Source organism: Dryobates pubescens, chromosome Z (genome assembly GCF_014839835.1).
Source record: "Dryobates pubescens isolate bDryPub1 chromosome Z, bDryPub1.pri, whole genome shotgun sequence".
Classification (NCBI taxonomy): domain Eukaryota; kingdom Metazoa; phylum Chordata; class Aves; order Piciformes; family Picidae; genus Dryobates; species Dryobates pubescens.
Window position 1 is genome coordinate 120839039 of NC_071657.1, and position 24305 is coordinate 120863343.

The 24305-nt window shown below is 59.2% G+C and overlaps 2 protein-coding genes across 8 annotated transcripts in view; one reads left to right on the plus strand and one right to left on the minus strand.

Annotated features, from left to right (window-relative positions):
- Positions 1-1794: 1794 nt before the first annotated feature.
- Positions 1795-8222, minus strand: ADM2 (adrenomedullin 2). Its single transcript, XM_054177859.1, has 4 exons — positions 8060-8222; positions 4713-4867; positions 4420-4520; positions 1795-2506 (listed from the first exon to the last, which is right to left on the minus strand). The coding sequence occupies exons 1-4, from the start codon at positions 8220-8222 to the stop codon at positions 1795-1797; spliced, it is 1131 nt and encodes a 376-aa protein (XP_054033834.1).
- The window catches only part of SBF1 (SET binding factor 1), a 74725-nt gene continuing 58504 nt past the window's right edge, over positions 8085-24305 (plus strand). For all 7 annotated transcript variants that reach the window (XM_054177920.1, XM_054177922.1, XM_054177923.1 and 4 more), the window contains exon 1: positions 8085-8275. In XM_054177920.1, coding sequence (XP_054033895.1) covers positions 8221-8275 — 55 coding nt within the window. In that variant the 5' untranslated portion in view covers positions 8085-8220. The remainder of the gene's footprint in view (positions 8276-24305) is intronic.

Below are 24305 nucleotides of genomic sequence, written 5' to 3' on the forward strand. Positions count from 1 at the left end.
CTCGACCTTGACCCCTAAGCTAGGGACGCCAAACTCCCACCCCTGAACTGGGACCCCCAAAACCAACCCCCGGGCTGGGAACACCCGACTGTGACCCCCTAAGCTGGGGACGCCAAGCTGGCTTCCAAGTTCCTGACCTCTGAATTCGGGACCCCCTCGGGCTGGGGATGCCCAGGTTGGAGACCCCAAATTGTGCCCACCCCCAACCTGAGACACCTAACCCCAAACTCTGAACTGGGGACCTCCAACGCTGACCCTCGAGATGGAGACCCCCCCCCCCCCAAAACTGGTCCCTGAGCTGAGGACCCCAAATCTAGGGGGGCACCATGGGAGGCACAAGGTCCTGCCAGGCTGTGCCAGGTCACTGCTGTTCCCACCCCCCAGCTACGGTGGACACAGTGCCCATGAGCAGAAATTGGCCCTGGGGGACCCTGGGCACTACCCCTCTACCCCCCTCTCCAAACCCTTCATATTCCTCCTCTTCACCCCCAGAGTTTGGGGGATGCCAGACAGTTGTGCCTGCTGGGCTGGGCACTGGAAACCGCTGGTGCCAGTCACTGTGTGCCAGTAGGGTGCCCACCTCCTGCCCCCAGCATGTGCCCCCCCCCCCCCCCCAGTACCAGCCGTGCCAGCTCCTCATGCATTTTATTTGACACAAACCCCTTCAATTTGCACCCAACATGCCATGCTGTGCTCCACCCCCAGTGCCAACCTGGGGCACCCACCACTTGGGGGGCACCCAAGGGTGGTGAGGGACACACACAAGCCAGTGCCCACGTGGGCTCTGCATTCTTCAGCCCAAGCACTGGGCACTGGAGGGGGTGGGCACAGCGCAGAGCACCTCCCACCCTCAATGTGCCAACCTGGGACTCCTATGGGTGCTCCTCACCCCCTCTGGGGTGGGGGAAGCTGTACCACCCTGGGTGGGCACAGGATGGGGCTAGGGTGTGGATAAGGCATTGCTGTGGGGGTACCATACAGTGCTATGGGGTGCCCAGTGCGTGCCCTAGGGTGCCACAGGGTTGGGGGGATGCCCAGGGTGCCCTGGGTGTACCATAGGGTGCCAGAGAGTGCCATGGCATCCACTGAGGTGTCTTAGGGGTGACAGGAGGTGCCATGTTGTGCAGTGGGGTGTCTTAGGGGTGCTGTAGGGTGCTATGTAGCCCAGTGCCCTGTGGTACGCTGTCTGCCCTGTTGCCCAGCAAGGTATTGAGGCAGGCTGCTCGGTGCCCAGGGCCTGGAGCTGCTGCCATCAGCACGGGTGCCAGCCCCACATCCCTCAGTGCCCCTTGGACCCATCACCAGTTCTAGCTAGACCAGGCACGAAGGGCCACCTCGGGTCACCAAGCCATCCCTGCAGTCCCCTCAGTGCCCTGCTGGCACTGGGATCATCCCACAGCCCTGGCATGAGGTGCCCATCCACCCTGTGCCCCTTGTCCCCTCATCTTGGGGACCCCCTGATGCCAAACCACAACTGTGACACAAGGTGCCCGCCCTGTGTTCCCTGTCCTCTCATCTTGGGGACCCCCAATGCCATCCCACGGCTGTGGCACAAGGTGCTCACCCTTTGCCCGCTGTCCCCTCATCTCGAGGGCATCCTGATGCCATTCCACAGCCATGGCACAAGGTGCCCACCCTGTGTGCAGCGTCACCCTAGGCCACACGTCCCTGGTGGGGCCACCAGAACTGCAGAGTGGCACCGGGCACCCCCTCAAAAAGGTGCTGAGGGGACCCTGGGCACATCTGGCAGCGGCTGAGCAGGGGGTGCCCGGCGAGGTGCCTGCCCTGACGCCCTCAGCCGTAGCTGTGGGGGCTGTTGGGGTTGACGGGGGCCAGGTCGCGGTGCCCGGGGTGCCCCATCAGCTGCCACAGGCGGTGGCTCAGGTTCTGCACCTGGCACGTGCCCAGCACGCAGCCCACCCGCACCAGGTGCCCTCCGGCGTGCCGCCGGCTACGGGCACCGCGGGGCGCAGCCAGGGGGGCGGAACGGCGGGCACCGAGGCGGGCACCGAGGCGGGCACCGGGGTGGGGTGCCAGCTTTGGGATGAGCGGTTTGTGCTGGGGTGCCAGGTGGGCACCGAGGTGAGGTGCCAGCCTCGGGGGCAGCAGGTTATCCTGGGGCGCCAACCGGGCACCAAGCCAAGATGCCAGCTTCGGGGTGGGCAGTCTATGCCATGGGGCAAACTTGGAAGTGAGCTGCTTGTGCTGGGGTGCCAAGCGGGCAACAAGCTGAGGTGCCATCTCTGGAGAGAGCAGTCTCTGCCAGGGTGCCAGGTGGGCACCGTGGCCGGGAGAAAGCCTCGGGGCAAACAGTCTGTGCTGAGGTGCCAGCTTCGGGGTGAGCAGCTTGTCCTGGAGTGCCAGGTGGGCACCGAGCTGAGGTGCCGGCTTTGGGATGATCAGCCTGCGCCACGGGCTGCCCGTGGGTCGTGCCAGGGCGGCTGGCACTGCTCCAGGGTGGTCTTCAAGGAGCGAGGGCAGGGGAGGTGCCTGCTCCGAAGGGTCCCTAAAAGAGAGCGACAGGAGTCAGTAGGAGTGGGCAAGAGGCCTGGCACCACTCCAGCAACCTGGCAGAGGAGTACAGGGGGGCTGGCAGTGCCCAGGGTGACACCTCACTTGTACCCTCCCAGCTTCTCTGCTCAGCCCAGGGGGAGGAGGAAGAAAAGGAGAAGGAAGAGGAGGAGGCAGCAGGGAAGGTGCTACTTGCGCCCCCCCACCTGTACTGTATGCCTGGCACAGCTGGCATAGCTGGCACAGCTGCCTAGCACATCCCCTTCCCCCCACATCAGCAGCACTGGGACACCCCCATACCCCTCACTGGTCTCCCCCAGGCAAAGGACACCTTACGGCTCCCCACCCCATGAAACTCTGTGACCCCTGTGTCAGCCCCATGCCAAATCTGATGCCAACCCCCTTGGCACTGCCAGGGTGCCCAAGCTCCTGGAGGACACTGACACTGCTCTCCTCCCCTCCCCCCCCAGACATCCCCCGGGGTGGCAAATGGGGGCCCCCTTGTGTGCTGCCATGCTGGATCTGGCAGGCGGCACCCATGGGGCTCTGCTCCCCACTGCCACTCCAGGCTGGTGCTCAGGAGGAATCCCTGGCACCCAGGTGGCTCTGGCAGTGGTGGCACGTGGTGGTGGCACAGGGTGGTGGCACTAGACACGTGGTGGTGGCATGTGGTATCACAGGGCACATGGCTCTGGTGCCACATTGGCACAGCTGTGCCAGGAGGTGCCTGTCCTGTGCCCACTGTCCCTTCATTCTGGGGACCCCCCCGAGCCATTCCACAGTCCTGGCAGGAGGTGCCCACCCTGTGCCCAATGCCCCTTCTCCCCTTCCCTGGGGACCCCCCCAATGCCATCCCACAGTCGTGGCAGGAGATGCCCACCCTGTGCCCAGCGTCCCCAGTTCCCCACAGGGGTGGCACAAGCAGGGAGGGGGGTACAGGGGTGGCACAAGCAGGGGATGGGATGGGCAGGGCAGGGGGGAAACAGAGATGCCTTGGGAAGGGGGTGCAGGCAGGGTGCAAGGCACAGGCAGAGGATGCAGGCAGGGGAAGCAAGCAGGAGGTACAGGCAGGGCCAGGGGGCACAGAGCTGACATGGGCAGGAGTATAGGCAGGGGGTACAGGCAGAGGGTGCAGAGTAGGTCACAGGCAAGGGACCCAGGCAGGGGTAGGGCTGCAGGCAGGGGTGCAGGCAGATAGTGGCAGGGCACAGGCAGAAGATACAGGCAGGGGCAGAGGTAAGGTACAGGCAGAGGTACCAGCAGGGGTACAGGCAGGAATTACAGGCAGGGGGCTCAGGAGCACAGGCAGGGGAAACAGAGCCAGCCCCTGCAGGGGGCGCAGGCAGGGTACAGGCAGGGGGTGCAAGCACGGGTAAAGACAGGATGCAGGCAGGGGTAAAGGCACAGGCAGGGTGTAGGCAGGTACAGGCAGGAGGTACCGGCAGGGTACAGGCAGGGGGAGGGGGTGCAGGCAGAGATCCCATCAAGGGGTGCAGGCAGGGACACAGGCAGGGCAGGGGGTACCGGCAGGATACAGTCAGGAGGTACTGGCAGGGGCACAGGCAGGGTACAGGCAGGGGGTACCGGCGGCGTGCAGGCAAAGGCAGGCAGGGTCTAGATGAGGCAGAAGGTACAGGCAGGTACCGGCAGGGTGCAGGCAGGGGGCTCAGGCAGGGCACAGGCAGGGGTAGGGGTACCGGCAGAGTGGAGGCAGGAGCGCAGGCAGGGCAGGGGGTCCAGGTAGAGGGCATAGGCAGGATCCAGGCAGGGCATAGGCAGAGGTACCGGCAGGGGCGCAGGCAGGACAGGGGCTGCAGGCAGGGGGCATAGGCAGGATCCAGGCAGCGGTGGGGGGACCGGCAGGGGTAGGGGCAGGGGGCAGGCAGGGGCAGGCAGCTGCCGTCTCACCTGGCGCGGGCGCCGCGGGGCAGCTCCAGCATTCCCAGTACGAAGCTGACGCAACAGCCCAGCGCCAACTGGGCTCTCATGGCGGGGGCGGCACCGGGGGGCTGCGGGGATCAGAGAAGGGCTGGGCTGGGTACGACCCCCCCCCCACTGCAGCCCTGCCCCTCGCCCCGGCCTTCCTAGTGCCTCCCAGTCCGTCCCATTACTTCCCAATTTGTCCCAGTACTTCCCAGTGCCTCCCAGTTCCTCCCCGCCCCGCAGCGCCGGGGGTTCCGGGGAGGGGGGCCCGGGGGTACCTGCGCTGGGGAGGGGATGTCGTGGACGAGTCCCGGGGGTCGCCGCCGCTCCGTGCCCAGCTCGCTGCTGCCGCTCCCAGTCCCGCTCCCAGTTAAGTACGGATGGGAGAAGCGGGAGGGGCCGCAGGAGGAGCCACTGGGGGGGCTGGGGGGGACTGGGAGGAGACGCGGATCGGGGAGGGGGTGGGGGGAGAACCCCATAATGGCTCCCCCCGCCCGGCTTCACTTCCCGGCACCCGACTGGGAATTCACCCTGAGAGGGATTGGGTTGGGACTGGGTTGAGGATGGGGCTGGGATGGGAAGCCCCTAGCGCAGCCCAGTGCCCCCAGCGCAGCCCAGTGCCCCCTGTGCCCTCAGTGCCCCCAGTGCAGCCCCATGCCTCCTGTGCTCCCAGTGACCCTTAGTGCCCCTAATGCCTCTCTCGTGCGCCCAGTGCCCCCAGTGCAGCCCCGAGCTGTCTGATGCAGCCCGGAGCCCCCAGTGCTCCCACTGCAGCCCAGAGCAGCCCCGTGCCCTCAGTACAGCCAAGTCCGGCCCAATCTTCCAGTGCTCCCCAGTGCTCCAGTGGGACATGCCCCTGCTCGCACGGGGCCAAGTCAGGTCAACGCTGTTCCCATCACATGGGACCTTCCCAAACCAGTAAGGACCAGTCCCAGCCTTCCCCCCCAACCCAACCCCCCACCCCCGACGCCTCCGGGAAGCTGCCGGGCCAAACTGGGAGCTGTGGGAAGTGCTGCTGGCAGGATAGCACTGGTGAGATGCCAGACTGTGGGGTGCCCCTGGGTGCTGGGCACTTGAGGGGTCCCCACCCTCAACTGGATCCCCCAATGACCTGCTCTTTGCCCCCCATGCCCATGGTGCCAGGGGGAGGAGGAGGAGAAGGAGAAGAGGAGGTGGAACAGATCAGATACAGGAACAAGAAAAGGAGCAGGAGCAGAAGCAGGAGCAGAAGGGGAGCAGAAAAAGAAGAGGAACAAATAGTGAGAAGGAAGGAAAGCAGCAGCAAGAGCTTGAGCAGAAATTGGAGCAGGAGCAGATCAGGAACAGGAGGAGGAGCAGATCAGAAGCAGGAGCAGAATAGGGCAAGGGGAAGGAGCAGGAGCAGTCCTGGCATGCCGTATCCATGAGGAGCTGCCAGATCCAGCCCTGGCACCCCTTTCCAAAGGGATCCCATGGGATCTAGCCCAGCCCTGGCACCCCCTTCCAAAGGGATACTGTGGGATCTAGCCCAGCCCTGTCACCTCCTGCCCGTGGGATCCAGCAGATCCAGCCCTGGCACCTCCTGCCAAAGGCCTCCCAAGGGATCTAGTTCAGCCCTGGCACTGCCTATTCCCTGCCCCTGGCATTCCCAACTCCAGTGCCCATCCATGTGCCCAGCTTGGAGCTGCCCCCCCATTCCACACGCTCCCCACGTCCTGTTCCCACGTGGGAGTGGGAAGCGAGATCGGCTCTGGTGACTCATTCCCAGCTCTGGCAGCGGCTGTGCCACGGCCTGTGCCTGCTGGGCCTGATCCCGTGGGCATCTGGGCACAGCCCCCAGCCCTGGCACTGGGATGGGATGAGAAGGGATGGAAAGGAGTGGGATTGAGGATGGGAATGGTGTGGGAATGAGATGAGCCTGGGATGGGGATGGAATGAGAATGGGGTAGGAGAGGAATGGGAATGGGATGAGATGGAAAGGGGTGGGAGTGGGATTGGTGGAATGAGATGGATGGGATGGAAAGGGGTGGGAACGAGGATGGCTATGGGGTGGGAGTGGGATGTGGCTGGGATGGGGGTGGAATGTGAATGGGGTAGGAATGAGATGGGAGTGGGACTGATGGGATGGGATGGGGTGGATAGGGTGGTTGGGATGGGATGGATGGGATGGAATGGGATGGATGGGGTAGAATGGATGCACACTGTTGGGCTGTGCCAGGGCATGATGCCAGCATTACCAGTGCCACCATTACGCCTCCAACCCTGTCCCCACACATAGGGGTGGCTTGTGATTGGATGGCAGCGGTGGGACATGGGTGCTGGGTGCCAGTGGATGCCTTCAGGGACAGCCAGGATGCAAACATTTGAGGGGAGTCTGTGCCTCTTGGGGCAGGGGGGGGTTGTAAACATCTGGGGGGGTCATGTGGTAATGGGGTAGTCATGAACATCGGGGGGGGGGCTGTGCACATCTGGAGGGGTTGTACATAGCTGGGAGGGCTGTAAATACAATAGGGAGGGGTACCTGTCTAGGGAGACTGCAAACAGCTGAGGGGTGGTCTGCACACATCTGGAGGGGAGCAGGAGGGGTTGTACATATTGGGGAGCTGTACACATTATGGGGGCTCTGTGTAATGGAGGGGGTTGTGAACATCTCAGGAGGTCAGCTGTACACATCTGTGGGGACCCTGTGCATGCAGATGCCTTTGGGAGGGGGGTTGGGCTTGCACTTCCCAGCAGGGCTGGGCAAGATGGGGTGGGGGGGTCAGTGCACATTTGGGGGGGTTTCCATGTGCAATGGCTGGGGTGGGTCAGTGCACATTTGGGGGGGGGGTTTCCATGTGCAATGGCTGGGGTGGGGGGTCAGTGCACATTTGGGGGGGTTTCCATGTGCAATGGCTGGGGTGGGTCAGTGCACATTTGGGGGGGTTTCCATGTGCAATGGCTGGGGTGGGTCAGTGCACATTTGGGGGGGGGGTTTCCATGTGCAATGGCTGGGGTGGGTCAGTGCACATTTGGGGGGGTTTCCATGTGCAATGGCTGGGGTGGGGGGTCAGTGCACATTTGGGGGGGTTTCCATGTGCAATGGCGGGGGTGGGGGTTCAGTGCACATTTGGGGGGGTTTCCATGTGCAATGGCGGGGGTGGGTCAGTGCACACCAGTGTCTGTTCATACCGGGGGTCCCCCATGCACTAAGGGGGTGGTCTCCTTACATAGGAGACCCATATCCCAGCACATGGAAGGGGGTTCCCACACACTAGGGAGGTTCCCACGGACTGGGGGTGTCCCCACACATCCATATCCCAGCACACAGTGGGGGGTCTCACTCACGTGAGGGTCCCCATACCCCCCTACCCCATCACGTGGTGTGTGTGTGTGTGACACACACTCGGGAGGTCCCTTCCCGCCGGGTCCCCATACTTTCCAGATGCCCCCCACCTCCACATCCCAGTCCCAGCCTGGCGAACCCCCTCGCCGCGGCCCCTCCCTGCGACAAGCCACGCCCCCCAAACAAACCCCGCCCACAAACAACAAACCCCTCCTCCCCGTGCCCCCCGCCCCTTCCCCGCCCCGCCCCGCCCTTCACCCCGTCTCCTAGCCAATGGGAGGCCTCTCCCCGGTGTTCCCAGGACCCCCCGCGCATGCGCACTGCGCCCGGCCCGCTCCGGCCGCGCTCGGAGCCAAGATGGCGGCGGTCGGCGGGCGGTGCGGACGGGTGGGGAGCGCAGCGGCGGCGGTAGCGGGGCTGTGAGCGGAGCTTCCGCCGCTCTCCTCCCCTCCCAGTCCGGCCCGGCCCGGCCCCGCCGCGCCATGGCCCGCCTGGCCGATTACTTCGTCCTCGTAGGGTACGACCCCGGCAAACGCGGTGAGAAGCGGCGGCGGCGGTGGCGGTGGCGGTGGTGGGGCCCGGCGGGAGGAGCGCGATCGCTGTCACCTGTGGCTGGGCGGGAGATGGAGGGAACAGGCAGGGGGCCAACACCGGGGAACGGGGCCTGTGCCGGGGCTGGAGGGGCAAGGGGAGAGGCCTCGGGGTAAGGGCCGCGCCTGAGCGACGTGGCGGTGCTTGGCTGGGGCCGCGGGTGTGACTGCAGTCGGTACCGGCGGTGGGGAAGGACCGGCCTGGACGACCAGGGGGGACCGGCGGAGCGCTTTAACCGGTCGGAGTTGTGAGGAGGCCTGGGGTGGAGTATGGGAACGCGGGCAAGGCCTGGCAGCACTGGGCAGGGCCTGGTAGCACCGGGCCAAGCTGTCAGCGGTGGCTGAGCTGTCACCGGCTCCCCTGTGCCGGGGACTTGGCAGCCAGGTCCATGCCAGGGTGGGTTTGAAGCTGTTACCATGGAGGGTCGAGACCCGTGGGCACCCTTCCTCCATCCTCAGCCCATGTCTGGTGTCATCTTCAGGTGGTTGAGGGGTTGTCATGGGAGGTCCAGCTAGGAGCAGGCACAGCAGCCCGTCAGGAATTGAGGGCAGGGGTGGTGCCATCCTCATCTCACTCCTGGCTGCTGTCCTTGGGGTCTGAGCATTTCTTCTGGACTGCCTTGCTCCCCTCCCCCTCCCTCAGCTGACGTTTGCAGGCTAGAAGCGGTGGTGGTTGGAAGCTGCTGGGGTCTGGTGGAGCTGCTGGGGCAGGGCAGCGTTGCCTGGGGCGTTCTCTTCTCCAGGCTGAAGAACCCCAACGCTCTCAGCCTTCAGCTCTTCACGTGAGGGCTTACCTGCAGCACACAGGCCACAGAACTGGGCTGATCTCACCACGGCTGGGTGGTGCCAGCCTTGACAGATCACCCAGCCCTGGCTTGGAAGCAATCAGCAGTGTTTGGGTGGGATGGAAACCGACCAGAAGCTGCCACATTCGGTCCAGGCGTGGATGGCCCTGGGGCAATGTGGCTGTGCCTGGCCTGGAGCTCCCAGCCTGTGGTCCTCTTTCATTAGTGGTGGAGTTGTGATGTCCCAGCTCTTCCCAAGGTGGTATCTTGACTGGGTGGGACTCCTGCTTCCTCCTGACCGTGGATGGAGACATTGGCACTGCCCTGGGGACTTCATGGTCACCCCACAACCAAGAATTTGTGTCTGTGGTGGGAATCTGCTCTCATCTGCTCTGCTTTGTACAGCTTGGGCAGGCCTTTGGGCCCTGGCTGCCGGTGGGGCACCTCTGCTGGAGTTAGTGGCAGGAGATAAGACTCTGATGGAGAGGTGGGGATGGAGAAGTGTCCAGGACCCCATGGGGACCTCCTGCTGTGATATCCCAATCATGGAGGACCTCACTGGGACAAGGTACCAGGACTTGGGGCAGCCTCTACCCAGATGGGCACTGGGGAGTGATGGGGACGTTCCATCTGCAGACAAGAGGAACCTTTTCCACCACAAGCACAATCAGCCACTGAAATGATCACAGAATGGTCCAGGCCAGAAGGGACCTCCCAAAGGTCATCCAGTCTGACCTCCCTGCAGTCAGCAGGGACATCCTCAACTAGATCAAGCTGCCCAGGGCCCTGTCAAGCCTCACCTTGAATATCTCCAGGGATGGGGCCTCAGCCACCTCCCTGGGCAACCTGTTCCAGTGTTCCACCACCCTCATAGCGAAGAACTTCTTGATATCCAATCTAAATCAGCCCTTCTCTAGTTGGAAGCCATTGTCCCTCATCCTGTCACTGCAGATCCTTGTGAAGAGCCTCTCTCCAGCCTTCCTGTATCCCCCTTCAGCTGCTGGCAGGCTGCTATTAGGTCTCCCTGGAGCCTCCTCCTCTCCAGGCTGAACAGCCCCAGCTCTCTCAGCCTGTCCTTGTAGCAGAGGTACTCCAACCCCCTGATCATTTTCATGGCCCTCCTTTGGACCCTCTCCATCAGGTCCAGGTCCTTCCTGTATTGAGGGCTGCAGACCTGGACACAGTCCTGCAGGTGAGGTCTCAGCAGAGCAGAGTGGCAGAATCACCTCTCCCCAGGGAAGTGGTGGACACCATCACTGGACACTTCAGAGGCTCAGCTGGCACAGAAGCTAGGCCACATTGTCTAGACCAAGCTTTGTCCAAGAAGAGTTGGACCAGAGGATCCTTGAGGGCCTTCCAAGCTGATGTTCTGGTGTTCTCTTGTTGGATGACCTCGTCCAGCACCACCTCCATGAGCTGGAGTCAGGGCCCCCCATCCTGCTCTGCATCTTCTGGGTCCTCCCAAGCTGTGATGGGTGGTTTGGGGCCAGACCCATGTCCAGGTGATATGCCAACCTCTCCTGGGCATCACCAGGGATTGAGCATGTGGAGATGGTCCCATGGATTTGGGGTATCAGTGTGGCTCGTTCCCCATGTCCTGCCCTGTCTTCTCCTTCCCCACCCTGCAAGGAACTGAGATGTCTGGAGGAAGTGCCACCTTCTTCTGCAGGTGACTAATTGCTGGGCAGGTTGGGTTGGTCTTGGTGGAGCTGGGGCTTGGGTGGCCATGGCTGTGCCATGCTGAGCTGTGCCACCAGCTCCCTGCCAGCAGAATCCAACCAGGGCTGAGGAACCCTCACAGTGCCCAGGAGGGGCTGGATGGGACCTTCTGTGAGGGTGGAGAGGGGGCTCTGCTGCAGGGGAAGGAGGTGGTAGGGCTTCAGGTAGATTTCTGTTGTCTGCAGAGGTGGACCCCCAGACTGGTTTGGGTGGGAAGGGACCTTCAGAGCTCTCATGCACACTGCTGGGTGGTGGCCTTGTGGAAAGGACCTTCAAAGGTCATCCAGTTCCACACCCCTGCAGTCAGCAGGAACATCTGCAACTAGAGCTCAAAAAGTCCCTCTGGAGCTTCCCTGCAGACCCTCTTTAAGTCCTGAAAGGTCACCAAGAGCTCTCCCTGGAGCCTTCTCCTTTCCAGGCTGAACAATCCCAGCTCTCTCAGGATCTCTCTGTGGTTTGGTGAGAACACAGCTGAGAGGAAAGAGAGAGGAGCTGGAGCAGGGTTTGGTGGGGCTGGCTGGCAGTGCTGGGCCAGTGGAATCCATGCTATCTGCTGGGGGTTACAGCTGGCATCTACTGATGTAATCATCCTGAAGGGAGCTGGTCCTCCTGGTTCAGGATGACCACTGGAAGCCTTCAGCTCATCTGGCAGGATGAGAGAAGGGACTGTAGATCTTGAAGACAGCTTTTGTCTGGCTGTGAAAGTGGTCTCCTCATGGTGGAGTGTGAGATGCCCCAGCTGGACAGTGGGACCATGAGCTTGGCCAGTGTCCCGTGGTGGAGTTTGCTTTCTGGGGGCCCCTTCCACGAGGAACTGGAGAGGAACCTGACAAAACTCAAGGGGAGTTTGGAACCCCAAGGCTCTCACCGAGCCATTGAGGCTCTGCTGGCCTTCACCACTGGGCTTCACTGGTGCTGCTGGGACCAGCTAAAACTCTGAGAGGAACCTCATGAAGTTCAACCAGGGCAAGGACAAGGTCCTGTACCCATGGAGGAACACCCCCCTGCAGCAGTGCAGAGGAGGGGTGACCTGCTGGGAAGCAGCTCCACAGAGAAGGACCTGGGAGAGCTAGGGGACAGCAAGGTGACCAGGAGCCAGCAATGTGCCCTTGTGGCCAAGAAGGCCAAGGGTCTCCTGGGGGCATGAAGAAGAGTGTGGCCAACAGGTCAAGGGAGGTTCTTCTGCCCTTCTGTTCTGCCCTGGTGAGGCCACGTCTGGAGAACTGGGTCCAGCTCTGGGCTCCCCACTTCAGGAGAGCTACTGCAGGGAGTCCAGTGCTCCAACAGGTCCATGCTCTGACAGGTCCATGCCTCTCCAGAGCTGAGGACTCCAGAACTGGCCCCAGCACTGCTGGTGGGGTCTCAGCAGAGCAGATAGTCAGTAGATGGTCACCTCCCTTGGGTTGATGGCTTCTTGTGCTTGCAGGCTCTGCTGGCCCTGTTGCTGGTTTGTTCTCCAGCTGTGGTTGCACCCATGGCATGCAAGGTGACATCAGGCTAGGTTTGGATGCCTGCTCCCTGCCAGAGCAAGCTGTGAGGTCCCTCACCACTTCTTCTTGCCTTTTGCATCTTTGGGTGGCTGCTTCCTGTGGCTGCTGGAGCTCAGCTGGGCGGCACCTCCTGCCAGCCTCTCCTGGAGGTGCTGGGGTGGCTGGAAACCCTGCAGATCTCTCGTGCTTGACAGCTCCCAAAGGTCACTGAGTGGGATGGTAGCTTTGAAAGGGTCTAAATATGGCACAAGGAACACCTTGTTCTCCATGGTGGAATCCTGAGTAGGACAGGGTGGAAAGTTCCCTCAGCCCCATCATGGTGGGGTCCAACCTTTGTCAGGTTGGCCTGGCCAGCCCAAGAGGTTCCATCAAGAGAAAACTGTTGACTGGGAGGGTGGTGGAGCCCTGGAGCAGGCTGCCCAGAGAGGTTGTGAAGTCTCCTTGTCTGGAGAGCTTCCAACCCCACCTGGCCACTGTGATCCTGGGCAAGCTGCTGTGGGTGCCCTGCTGGAGCAGTGGGGGTGGACTGGATGAGCTCCAGAGGTCTCTTCCCACCACCACCACCATGCTGGTGTTCTGGAATCATCCTGTTTCTAGGAGTCCAAAGGACTTAATCCAACCCAGTTTTGCAGCTGGGAGGTTTGGAGGAGGTGGGATGGGACAGGTGGTAGAGATGAGACATGAGGAAGAGCATGATGGAGAAGTCCTGCAGGTTGTTGCTGTGTTTGTGAACCCTTTTTGGATGAAGATGATGCAGCAGGAAGTTCTTCGGGGCGGAGAGCTTGAGTCTCTTGGGTTGAGGTGAGGTTGGGTTGTGGGCAGCTGTAGGAAGTGGAGCAGAAAGCTGCTCATGGTGCTTATCTCCTCTCTCTCTGCAGCATCTTCCTCCCTAGAGCAGAAGGCTCCAGCATGAGCTGGTTGCCCCAGCAGTGTTAGTTTTCATGGCCAGGTTGAGTCCTAATCCCTTCCAAAGAAGACCCATGCTGGCATCCAAGCCAGGAGAAGGTTCAGTTGTCCTTCTGCAGGTGCTGAGCTTGAACAACTTTGCCTTGTGATGAATTACTGCAAGATGTCCTGGTTAGACTGTTGAGGAGTGCTGGGCCCATAGGGCATCCTCATGGTCAACCTCAGCCTCCCCTGGGGCAACCTGAGGTCTTTTCCTCTTGTTCCATCACTTAGGAGACAACCTTGATGCCCACCTGGCTCCAAGCTCCTTTCAGGGAGCTGTAGAGAGCCAGAAGATCTTCCCTCAGCCTCCTTTTCTCCAGGCTCAACAGCCCCAGGGCCCTCAGCTGCTCCTCAAAAGTTCTCCAGACCCTTCCCCAGTTTTATTGCCCTCCTCTGGACCTGCTCCAGCCCCTCAATGTCCTTCTTGGAGTGAGGGGCCCAAAACTGACCCCAGGATTCCTGCTGTGGCCTCATTCATGCCCAGCCCAGAGGGACAATCCCTGCCCTGGTCCTGCTGGCCACACCATTGCTGATCCAAGCCAGGCTGCTGCTGGCCTTCTTGGCCACCTGGGCACCCTCCATGGCCTGTGTCTCACCCTGTGGGAGCCCTGGGGTGGGTGGAGCGTGGCTGAGTGCAGTGTGGGGCAAGTGTGCTGCAGTCACCCCCAAACAGAAGATCTCTTTTGGGTGAGTGAAATTGGAGGACAATGATTAGCTTCAGCTTCCCCTGGAAGGAGTGGCTGTGGTGCCATCAGGGGTCCCAGGGAGGAGATGGCTCAGGAGTTGTGCTTAGAAAGGAGCTAGAGCTGGGTTCTGCTGGGGTTGGGCATCATGTGGGATGGCTGTTGGGGAGGAAGCAGAAGGAGGCCACTTTGGACTTGGCTGGCAGCTGCCCTTGGTTGTTGCTGTGGAGGTGATTAGAAGCCAGGAGAGATTAGCTCCTGGATGAGCTCAATGAACTTAGGAGACCCAGTTAGGAAGGAGGTCAGGCACTGCGTGGTAGAGCCTGTGTGTGCCAAAGGCAGACTGCTGCAGCTCACCTTCTGGAGCAGGGGAAGGGACCTGTGCTGGTGATCAGCACCAGGAGTGGTCACCCAGGAGCTTAGGGGCTGCATCTGGTGATGTGTCAGGTGTTTGTGTGGGGGAGGAGGACAACCTGCCCCACCACCCAGAGGAAGCAACAGACAGATGGGAGTGAGCTTCAGAGCAGGCTCCAGCTGATCCATCCACATGTCCTGCTGCCTGGCCCATGCTGGAGGAGAAACTGAGGCACCTCAGCTGCTGTGGTGGATCAGAGAGTCAGGGAATCGTGGGTGGGTTGGGTTGGAAGGGACCTTCAAAGGTCACCCAGTCCAACCCCCACTGCAGCCAGCAGGGACATCTGCAGCTAGAGCAGGCTGCTCAGAGCCCCAAAGAGCCTGACCTGGAATGGTTCCAGGGATGGAGCAGCTCCCACCTCTCTGGGCAGCCTGGGACAGGGTCCCACCACCCTCATGGTGGAGAACATCTCTCCAGTCTGAATCTCCTCATTGAGTTTAAGTCATCATCCCTTGTCCTGCCCCATCAGACTGTGCTCAAAAGTCTGTCCCTATCGTTCTTCCAAGACCTGCAAGGCCACCAGAAGGTCACCCTGGAGCCTTCTCTTCTCCAGGCTGAACAACCCCAGCTCCCTCAGCCTGGCCTCACAGCAGAGGGCTTCCTGCTCACCCATCATTGCTGTGGCCTCCTCTGGCCCCACTCCAGCAGGTCCATGTCTCTGCTCTGGTGGCCTGGGCTGAGTGTCCATGCTGTGAAGGTGGCAACCAGAAGCACTGCCCTGGTCTCTAGGGGTGCATGAAGAAAAGTGTGGCTGACAGGTTGAGACAGATTCTCCTCCTCCTTTACTCTGCCCAGGTGAGGCCACAGCTGGAGAACTGGGTCCAGTTCTGGACCCCCTGAGTTCAAGAGAGACTGGGAGCTACTGGAGAGAGTACAGTGGGGGCTGGGAGGCTGCTGAGGTCCAGAGAAGGGCAACAAAGCTGGGGAAGGGTCTGGGGAACTTGGAGGAGCAGCTGAGGGACCTGAAGGTGTTGAGCCTGGAGCAAAGGAGGCTGAGGGGAGAGCTTCTGGCTCTCTACAACTCCCTGAAAGGAGGCTGGAGCCAGGTGGGCATCAAAGTCTTCTTCTGAGTGACAGAATAAGAGGAAATGGCTTCAAGTTGCCCCAGGAGAGGTTCAGGTTGGACATGAGGAACAGTTTCTGTCATCTGAGGGTTGTCCAGGCCTGGCCCAGGCTGCCCAGGGTGGTGCTGGAGTCCCCATCCCCAGAGAGGTTTCATATTGTGGAGAGGTGGTGCTGAGGGCCATGGTTTGGTGGGGCCCTGGCTGTGCTGGGTTGATGGTTGGACTCTTTGATCTTAAAGGCCTCCTCCAGCTCAACCTATCCTGTGATGTCATGATCACAGTGCTAAGGTTGTCCAGATCCTATCACCACACAGGTTAGGTGGACCTCCCCAGGCCAAGTGTCCTAACCTCTACTTGAATCTTGGCCTTTTCAGAGGAGGTTTTGCCCCAGAAGTTGGCTCCTGTTTGCTCCAGACCCCTCAGACGCATCTGTGGGCACACCTTGGCTCTTTATCCTGCAGATGGAGGATCTCAGGTGGCATCATGCCAAGGAGAATCAGTCTGATGGGTCATCTGCCACGGACTCATCCTGGTGGGATGAAGGGGGCTCTGCTGTTTCTCCTGAAATGGAGACGCTGTGGACTTGTTGTTGTTGGGCAGAGTCATGAGACCAGCATTTGATGGGAGCTCAGGAGCCTCATTCCTCTGAGTCATTCATTGGAGACATCTGTTCCCAGTTAGGATGTGGTGGGAAGTGCTGGAGAAGCTGCTGCTGCTGCTCTTTGGTCGTGGAGCAGCTGAGAAGTCCTGTCAAGTGCTGAAGCAATAGTGGTGTCACCTGCTCTCCCAGGCTGCTCCAGCCAGGGTCTTCTGGTCCTCACCATGAAGGTGCTGTTGGCTTTCATCAGGGCTTAGTGAGGTCAGCCTTGGGCCCTTCAGCCATGGGGTACAAACTGGAAGCCAGGAGGTTCCACTGGAAGAGCTTTGTTGGCTGTGGGGGTGGTGGAACCCTGGAGCAGGCTGCCCAGAGAGCTTGTGGAGTCTCCTCTGGAGAGCTTCCAAACCCACCTGGGCAAGCTGCCATGGGTGACCCTGCCAGAGCTCTGGATGAGCTCCAGAGGGCTCTTCCCACCCCACCATGCTGGAATTGTCTGTGTTCATCCTGTATCCACAAGCTTGGAGCTCAGCAGGAACAGACCCATAGGTGACCCCTTCTACACCACCATGGACCTTCTGGCTGAGCACCACATGAGGACCAGAAAGAGCTTTCCAGCTCAGATGGACCCAAAGCAGGTTCCATGGTGTGGGCATCAGTGATGGGAGCTGGGCTTCAGGAGTTCTTCCTTATCCGAGCTGGTGCAGACCTGCCTGTGGAGGGGGTTGGCTCAGCTTGGAGGTTTCCAGCTGGGTCTTCACAGAAGGATGTTTCTAAAGGGTGGGACTCTGCTGTGAGGACACAGCAGGACTTCTCTGGAGCATGGTGGCTGTCACATTGCTGTGGTGAAGGGTTCTGTGCTGCAGCTCTTGTGGGTTTGGTTTGTTCTGGGGGTAAATAGCAGTAGGCACCTCTCAGTCCTGGAGCTCCCCCATCCCTACTACCTCCCTGTCTTGATGATCCTGTCAAGATCCAACCTTAATGATGATTCTGTGAGCAGGGAGTGGAAAAGGTCTAGGAGATGACAGGCAGAGGTTCTCTAGTTTTGGACTGCTCATAGAGTGCGTCCAGCAGATCCAGGGAGGTTCTCCTTCCCCTCTGCTCTGCCCTGCTGAGACCTCACCTGGAATATTGCATCCAGTTTTGGGCCTCCCAGTTCAAGAGGGACAGGGATCTGCTGGAGAGAGTCCAACAGAGAGCTACCAGGGTGATTAAGGGACTGGAGCACTGCTCTGTGAGGAGAGGCTGAGAGGGGTCAAGAGGGAGGGGGCAGGCTCTGCTCAGCTGCACTCTCTGATAGGACAAGAGGCAGTGGATAGAAACTACAGCACAGGAGGCTCCAGCTCAACATGAGGAGGAGCTTCTTCACTGGGAGGGTCACAGAGCACTGGAGCAGGCTGCCCAGAGAGGCTGTGGAGTCTCCTTCTCTGGAGACTTTCAAGACCCATCTGGATGTGTTCCTGTGTGACCTGTGCTGGATTCTATGGTCCTGCTCTGGCAGGGGGGTTGGACTCAATGATCTTCAGAGGTCCCTTTCAATCCCTAAGAGCCTGTGAGAGGAGCCCTGAGCTGAAGGACATGCTGAGGTCACACATTGCTTCTGCCTGGTCCAGCTCCTTGTGCTGTTGACCAAAGTCTTGTTCCTGGCCTTGTTTGCTGTTGTCACTCTGAAAAAAGCCCAACTTGTGTGGGTTAAAGAGGCCTGAAGGGGAAGCTGGGGTTTTCTGGGTAGCTTTGTAAACCTTCAGCTGCCTTCCCTTATATGGACACAACCCCTGTCCTCACCTGGCCACCATGGAGATCACTGTGGTGGTGTGAGGAGGATGTGAGAGAGCAGTGCCAGTGCTGGCTGAACCAGGAGGAACCACCATGACTGCTGGGCTCTTGGTGGTGTCTCCATCCTGCTCAGTGAGGTGGTGGAGTCACCATCCTTGGAGAGGTTCAAAAACCAAGTAGATGTGGCACCTGGGGACATGGTGGTGCTGGGTTGATGCTTGGACTTGATGACCTCATGGTTTAGTGGACATGGTGGTGCTGGGTTGATGCTTGGACTTGATGACCTCATGGTTTAGTGGACATGGTGGTGCTGGGTTGATGCTTGGACTTGATGACCTCATGGTTTAGTGGACATGGTGGTGCTGGGTTGATGCTTGGACTTGATGACTTCATGGTTTAGTGGACATGGTGGTGCTGGGTTGATGCTTGGACTTGATGACCTTGTGGTTTAGTGGACATGGTGGTGCTGGGTTCATGCTTGGACTTGATGATCTTATGGATGAGAAGCTCAGCTGAAAGAGGGAGATTGAGATTGGATGTAGGATCACAGTATGGGTTGAGTTGGGAGAGACCTTGAAGGTCATGTAGTCCAACCCTTACCAACCCTCAGCCAGGTCACCACCAAACCATGGCCCTCAGCACAACATCTCCATGGCTTTGAAACAGCCTCGAGGGAGGGGGATTCCACCACTGCCCTGGGCAGCCTGGGCCAGGCATGGACAGCCCTCAAGGGGCAGAAATTGTTCCTCATGTCCAACCTAAACCTCTCTGGGGGCAACCTGAGGCTGGTTCCTCTTGTCCCATCAAATAGTAGAAGACCTTGATGCCCACTTGGCTCCAGGCTCCTTTCAGGGAGTTGTAGAGAGCCAGAAGGTCTCCCCTCAGCCTAATATTCTCCAGGCTTAACACCCCCAGGTCCTTCAGCTGCTCCTCACAAGTTCTCCAGACCCTTTTTCTTCTCCAGACCTTTCCCCAGCTTTGTTGCCCTCCTCTGGACCTGCTCCAGCCTCTCAATGTCCTGCTTGGAGTGCAGAAGCTGAAGGCTGGAGGACAGCTGTCTATTCTCCACCCTGCTGGTGCTTTCAGTTCTCCTCAGCACTAACCTCTTCCTGCTCCAGGCTGGGCTGTGCCTGGCTCATACCAAGAGGTTCCTGCAGGAACCATGCTGCTGAACTTCTCATGAACCTTCCAGCTCTTTCTGAGTTACCCATGAGCTGGCTTCTGCTTCTTGAGTGTCTTCCTTCTGCTGGCAAGGAAACCTGGAGGTGAGGGTGAATGAGCTGCAGGTCTTCTCCTTGAACATCTTCAGCTAGACCAGGTTACTCAGAGCCCCAGCCAACCTGACCTGGAATGGTTCCAGGTATGGGGCATCTCCCACCCCTCTGGGCAACCTGGGACAGGGCCTCACCACCTTCATCATGAAGACCTTACTTCTCTTCAGTCTGACTTTCCCTCTTTTAATTTCAAACCATCACCACAGGCCCTCCTCAAAAGTCTGTCCCCATCATTCTTCCAAGCCCTGAAAGGCCACCAGAAGGTCTCCCTGGAGCCTTCTCTCTTCCAGGCTGAAGAGCCCTAACTCTCCCAGTGTGTCTTCACAGCAGAAATGTTCCATCTTTAGCTTTCCACCCCCATGGACAGCAGGAGCTGTGTCCTCCTTTGTTGTGGCACTCTGGTGATGGTCATCCTAACATCTCCCAGGTCAGGGAAGAGGAGGAAGGGATGAGGAGGAATGGGGTTGTCCTCTTCATGACCATGAAGAACTGGCTGAGTCTGGAAGGAACTGCAGTCGAAGGGAGTCCTTAGTCCTTGGTTGCTCTCTTCTGGGCTGGTGGATGTTGAGTTCCTTCTTGAGCCTCCTGACTTTAGAGAAGAGAATCAGTCACAGAATGGTTTGGGTTGGAGAAGACCTTGAAGATCGTGAAGTCCAACCCTCACCCCACCACTGCTAGGCCTGTGGTGGGGCAGGAGGAGCCACCATGGGGCTGTTTTTAGACCTCAAGTAAATGCTGGTGTCCCAACCCTGTAATTGTGGGGACTGGGATCCAGAGCTCCACTGGGAGGCAGCTGGAATTTGCCACCAGGTAAAAATAGATCAGGTTCCTCCCCAAAGCTCCTCTGGTGTCTCCACACATGGCCACAGAGCCACCAGTGGGACAGCCACCGACTTCCTGCCTTGTGTCACCAACGGTGTGGCCAGCAGGAGCAGGGCAGGGATTGTCCCTCTGGACTGGGCACAGATGAGGTCACACCTGGAAGCCTGGGGTCAGTTTTGGGCCCCTCACTCCAAGAAGGACATTGAAGGGCTGGAGCAGGTCCAGAGAAGGGCAGCAAAGCTGGGGAAGGGTCTGGAGAAGAAGGAGAAGGGTCTGGAGAACTTGTGAGGAGCAGCTGAGGGACCTGGGGGTGTTGAGCCTGGAGAAAAGGAGGCTGACGGGAGACCTTCTGGCTCTCTACAGCTCCCTGAAAGGAGCTTGGAGCCAGGTGGGCATCAAGGTCTCCTCCTAAGCGATGGAACTAGAGGAAATGGCCTCAAGTGGGACCAGGGGAGGTTTAGTTTGCACATGAGGAACAGTTTCTGCCACTCGTGGGTTGGCCAGGCCTGGGCCAGGCTGTGCAGGGCAGTGGTGGTGGAATTTCAGCCTGGCCTCACAGCTTCCAACCCTCGGATCACCTCCATGGCCTCTTCTGGCCCTACTCTAACAGGTCCCAGCATTGCAGGGATTGCTCTCCAGGCTGGATTGCCAGCAGTGGTGGCCCCCAGCCATGTTCAGGACCCTGCCCTTGGCCTTGTTAAACCTCCTGAGCTTCTAAGGTGTGACATCTCGGGTCCTTTGTGATGGAGGCCTCCTGTGAAGCTCCCTGGGCTGGGAGGGGGTGTTGGGAGCTCACTTAGCAGATGGTAGTGACCACGATTTGGGGTCTGTGATGGTTTGGGGTGGGGATGGACGCCCTGTGGAGGCTTCGATGGTTGAGTCAAGCCCAGAGATGGTTCTGAAGGGCTTGGCAGGAGGACTGCCAGCCCTGGCAGCTGCAGGTCCTTTATCTGCATCTCTATGCCAGGAACCTTCTGGCCCCACCAGCCCTTTCCTGGGCCCAGCTCTCGGAGGCAGCTGGAGAGGCTTAGTTTTTTTTGGTTTAATGACTTCCTCTTCTGCCTGAGGTGTGCCCCAAGAGAAACACAACTTCTGCTGGCATCTGCTCCAGGAACTGGAGACCTTGCTGAAGCAGGGACCTGCCCCATCAGCCTGGGCCCTGCCCAGTCTTCTCCAGAGCTGCCGTTTGGTTCTGTGGTGAATCTGCTCTGCAGATCTGTGCCCAGGAGGCTTCGTCCCTGGGGATTTATTCCATGGATCATTTTTGGGCTCCTCACTCCAAGAAGGACATTGAGGGGCTGGAGCAGGTCCAGAGAAGGGCAACGAAGCTGGGGAAGGGTCTGGAGACTTTGTGAGGAGCAGCTGAAGGATGTGGGGGTTGTTGAGCCTGGAGAAAAGGAGGCTGAGGGAAGATCTTCTGGCTCTCTACAACTCCCTGAAAGAGGAGGCTGCAGCCAGGTGGGCATCAAGGTCTCCTCCTAAGTGATGATACAAGAGAAGATTGCCTAAGGTTGCCCCAGGGGAGATTGAGGTTGGCCATGAGGAACAATTTCTGCCCCTTGAGGGTTGTCCAGGCCTGGCCCAGGCTGCCCAGGGCAGTGATGGAGTCCCCATCCCTTGAGGGCTTTCAAAGCCATGGAGATGTGGTGCAGAGGGCCATGATCTGGTGGTGCCCTGGCAGTGATCTTGAAGGTCTCTCCCAACCAAAACCTTTCTGTGCTGTGACTCCTTGGTTCTGTTCTGTGTCATCCTGGAGCTGAGGTGTCTCACCGAGATGAGACATCCTGACCTTGGTTTGGGAATGAGTCAGAAGGGGTTTGAAGGCGGTGATGACACCCTGGGGACAGCAGCAGGACCTGGAGAAGAGTTTGGGTGAAAATAGACTAGCAGAGACCTCTGAGGGAGGCTAACTCCATCTCCTCCTTCTTCAGAGCCTTTCATTTTAACTCTTCTATAAACATCTCCCTACCAATTGGCTCCTTCAGAAGCTGCTCCAGGAGTAGAAGGGCTGTGTTGGGAAAGCTCAAGTGGGTCCTCACCACCAGGAGGTCCTTAGCTCCTCCAGGATGGTTTATCTGACCCAAGCAGGCACTATTTTGTCTTCTTCTAGGAGATGTTTCATCACCTTGAGGGACTTTCCCAACATCAAGCTGGTCCCGTTCTGACCCGTGGCTGCATGTAGACAGCTTGCTTCCTCACCCAATTGGACCTTGAGTCCCATCCCAAACTGTTTGTCCTCCTGATGGTTATCTTCTGGTGTTTACAGAGTCAGATGTGTCCCTCAGACATCTCCAGGGTGATCACCAAACACACAATGAGGTCATTTTTTCCCCCTAAGATGTTTGGTTTATGAAAGCCAGGAGGAGAATTTGGGTCTTCTGGGTGGGACTTGGTCTTTTTGTAGTCTTCTGCCTTAAGACTCATCAAAAGGACCTTTGGAAGAGGTGGGACTTGCTCCATCAGCCTTCTCTTGTGCTGCAGGGCTTGCTGCTGGCTGCATGTTCTAGGGTTGGAAGGGACCTCAGGGATCATCAAGTTCCAACCCCCCTGCCATGGTTCAGATGTGGTTCAAACCTGGGCCACGTGTAAGGCTCTGGCGGTGGCGCTGCCGCGTGGCGGGCCTTCGGTTGGAGGCAGGGTTGAGCGTTGACTCTTCCCAAGCTCCTGCTCCTGACAGGTTGCACCACGTGGTGAAGGAGATGGTGTGGGTGAGCTGTCTGGAGAAGGTGTGGATAGGTTGTCTGGAGAAGGTCTGGCTGAGCTGTTTGTGTGGCTGATGTCTGCACGTTGCCGGTGGCTGAGGCTCTGGGAGAAGGCCTGGGCTGGTGGCTGCTGTGGTGGCCTGGGAGGAGACGTCCAGCCTCCAGCCCAGCCCCCCACACACAGCCCCTTTGTTCTCCTCCATAGACACCCCATTCTTGGTGCTCCTCCTGAGGAGGGAACAGAGGGGGCATTGTCCTCCCAGCAGACATTGGTGGTGTTGTTCTGGGGTGGCTTTGGTGGGACAGGGTGAGGATGGGCTTGCTGGGGTCACTTTTGAGACCCCACTCTTGCGTTGTGTCCACTCCATGATGTTCAACCTCCCCAAACTTCTCCGTGTTCTTGAGAGGGTGTCCACAGGCCAGATCATCCCAACTTCTCCACTCCTGTGGCTGGTGACTCCAAGTTGTCTTTCTCAGCAGGACAACGTGGTAAGTCCTCTCCTGGCAAACTTTGAGGCTGATGGGATGGACACAGAAGCCTCTGTGTGAAGGTCACTCAAGCAGGGAAGATCTCAAAGGTGTTTCTCATAGTGAGAATGGAGAAGGGGTCAGGTCTGGAAGGTGGCCCTGAAATTGCTCTGCTGGGGTGAGGTGGGAAGGGCAGAACAGGACAAATAAGAGACAATGGTGACCTTGCCTGATCTGGGTCTGGCCAGGAGTGAAACTGCAGGAGAAGTAAAAAAGTGAGTTGGATCTTCTGGTTGAGGAGCTCCAGAGGAGCCCTGAGAGTTTGGTGGAGCTCTGGGATGTGGACAAGTGGCCAACGTACAAGGATGGGCCAAAGTAGGACCCTGCTGAGGTGCCCCAGGTGGGACCCTGCTGAGGTGTCCTCCAGCAGCTGTTTGGGAGAGCTGGAGGTTGTTGTCTTGAGCTGTGGTCACTTTTCCCCTCTTGAAGGACATTTCCCTACAAAATGGATTCCACCACAGGGAGGAGGAGTGGAGATGTGGGAGAAGGAGTGGTGGCTTCTCCACCATGACTGGAAGAACTCTGAGGAGCAGAGGCTGAGAGCCTTGTGGCTGTTGAGCATGGAGAAGAGCAGCCTGAGAGGGGATCTGCTCAATATCCAGGTTTGGGGCAAGAGGATGGGGCCAGACTCTTCCCAGTGGTGCCCAGTGGCAGTGCAAGGCCCAAACTGGAAGCCAGGAGGTCCCACCTGAAGGACACCTGACTGAGGGCTGAGCTGGCAGCTCCATCAGGCCTGGTTGATGCAACATCTCCTGCGTCTTGCGGGGTGGTGGTTGCCCAACCGCTCCTTGAACCTTTCAGGGGTTACATGGATGGTTGCTCGTTCCAAGAGCACCATTAGTGACCTCCAGAGTCCAGGTGCTTGATCTGCATCTTGCTGGAGAAGGCTTTGGGTAGGGTTTGGCTAGGTTCCATCTCTGACCACAGATCTGAGCGCTAAGTGCTCTTGGCAGAAGGTCCAGGTCCTCTGGCAGGTTGTGTTCCATGGCTTCCTGCCTTGTGGGTTGGAGCTGTTGTGCTTGAAGCCGCCTCAGGAACTCTGCTGGGTGCTTTGGAGCATGAAGTGGTTGATGATGCTTGAAACCACCTCAGCTTGGAAATCGTTTCTGCTTGGCCCCAAGCGGCTCTTGGAGGCACTCAGTTGCAGCTGGAGGCACCCAGCAGCTCTTGGAAGCC

Excerpts from the sequence above, each read along its gene's own strand:
- ADM2 (XM_054177859.1), bottom strand. The coding sequence starts at position 8,222 with ATGGCGCGGCGGGGCCGGGCCGGGCCGGACTGGGAGGGGAGGAGAGCG. Across the intron at positions 4,868-8,059 it reads GCCGGAGCGGGCCGGGCGCA|TCCCCCCCAGCCCCCCCAGT; the intron begins GTGCGCATGCGC and ends GTCTCCTCCCAG. Across the intron at positions 4,521-4,712 it reads ACATCCCCTCCCCAGCGCAG|CCCCCCGGTGCCGCCCCCGC; the intron begins GTACCCCCGGGC and ends TGATCCCCGCAG.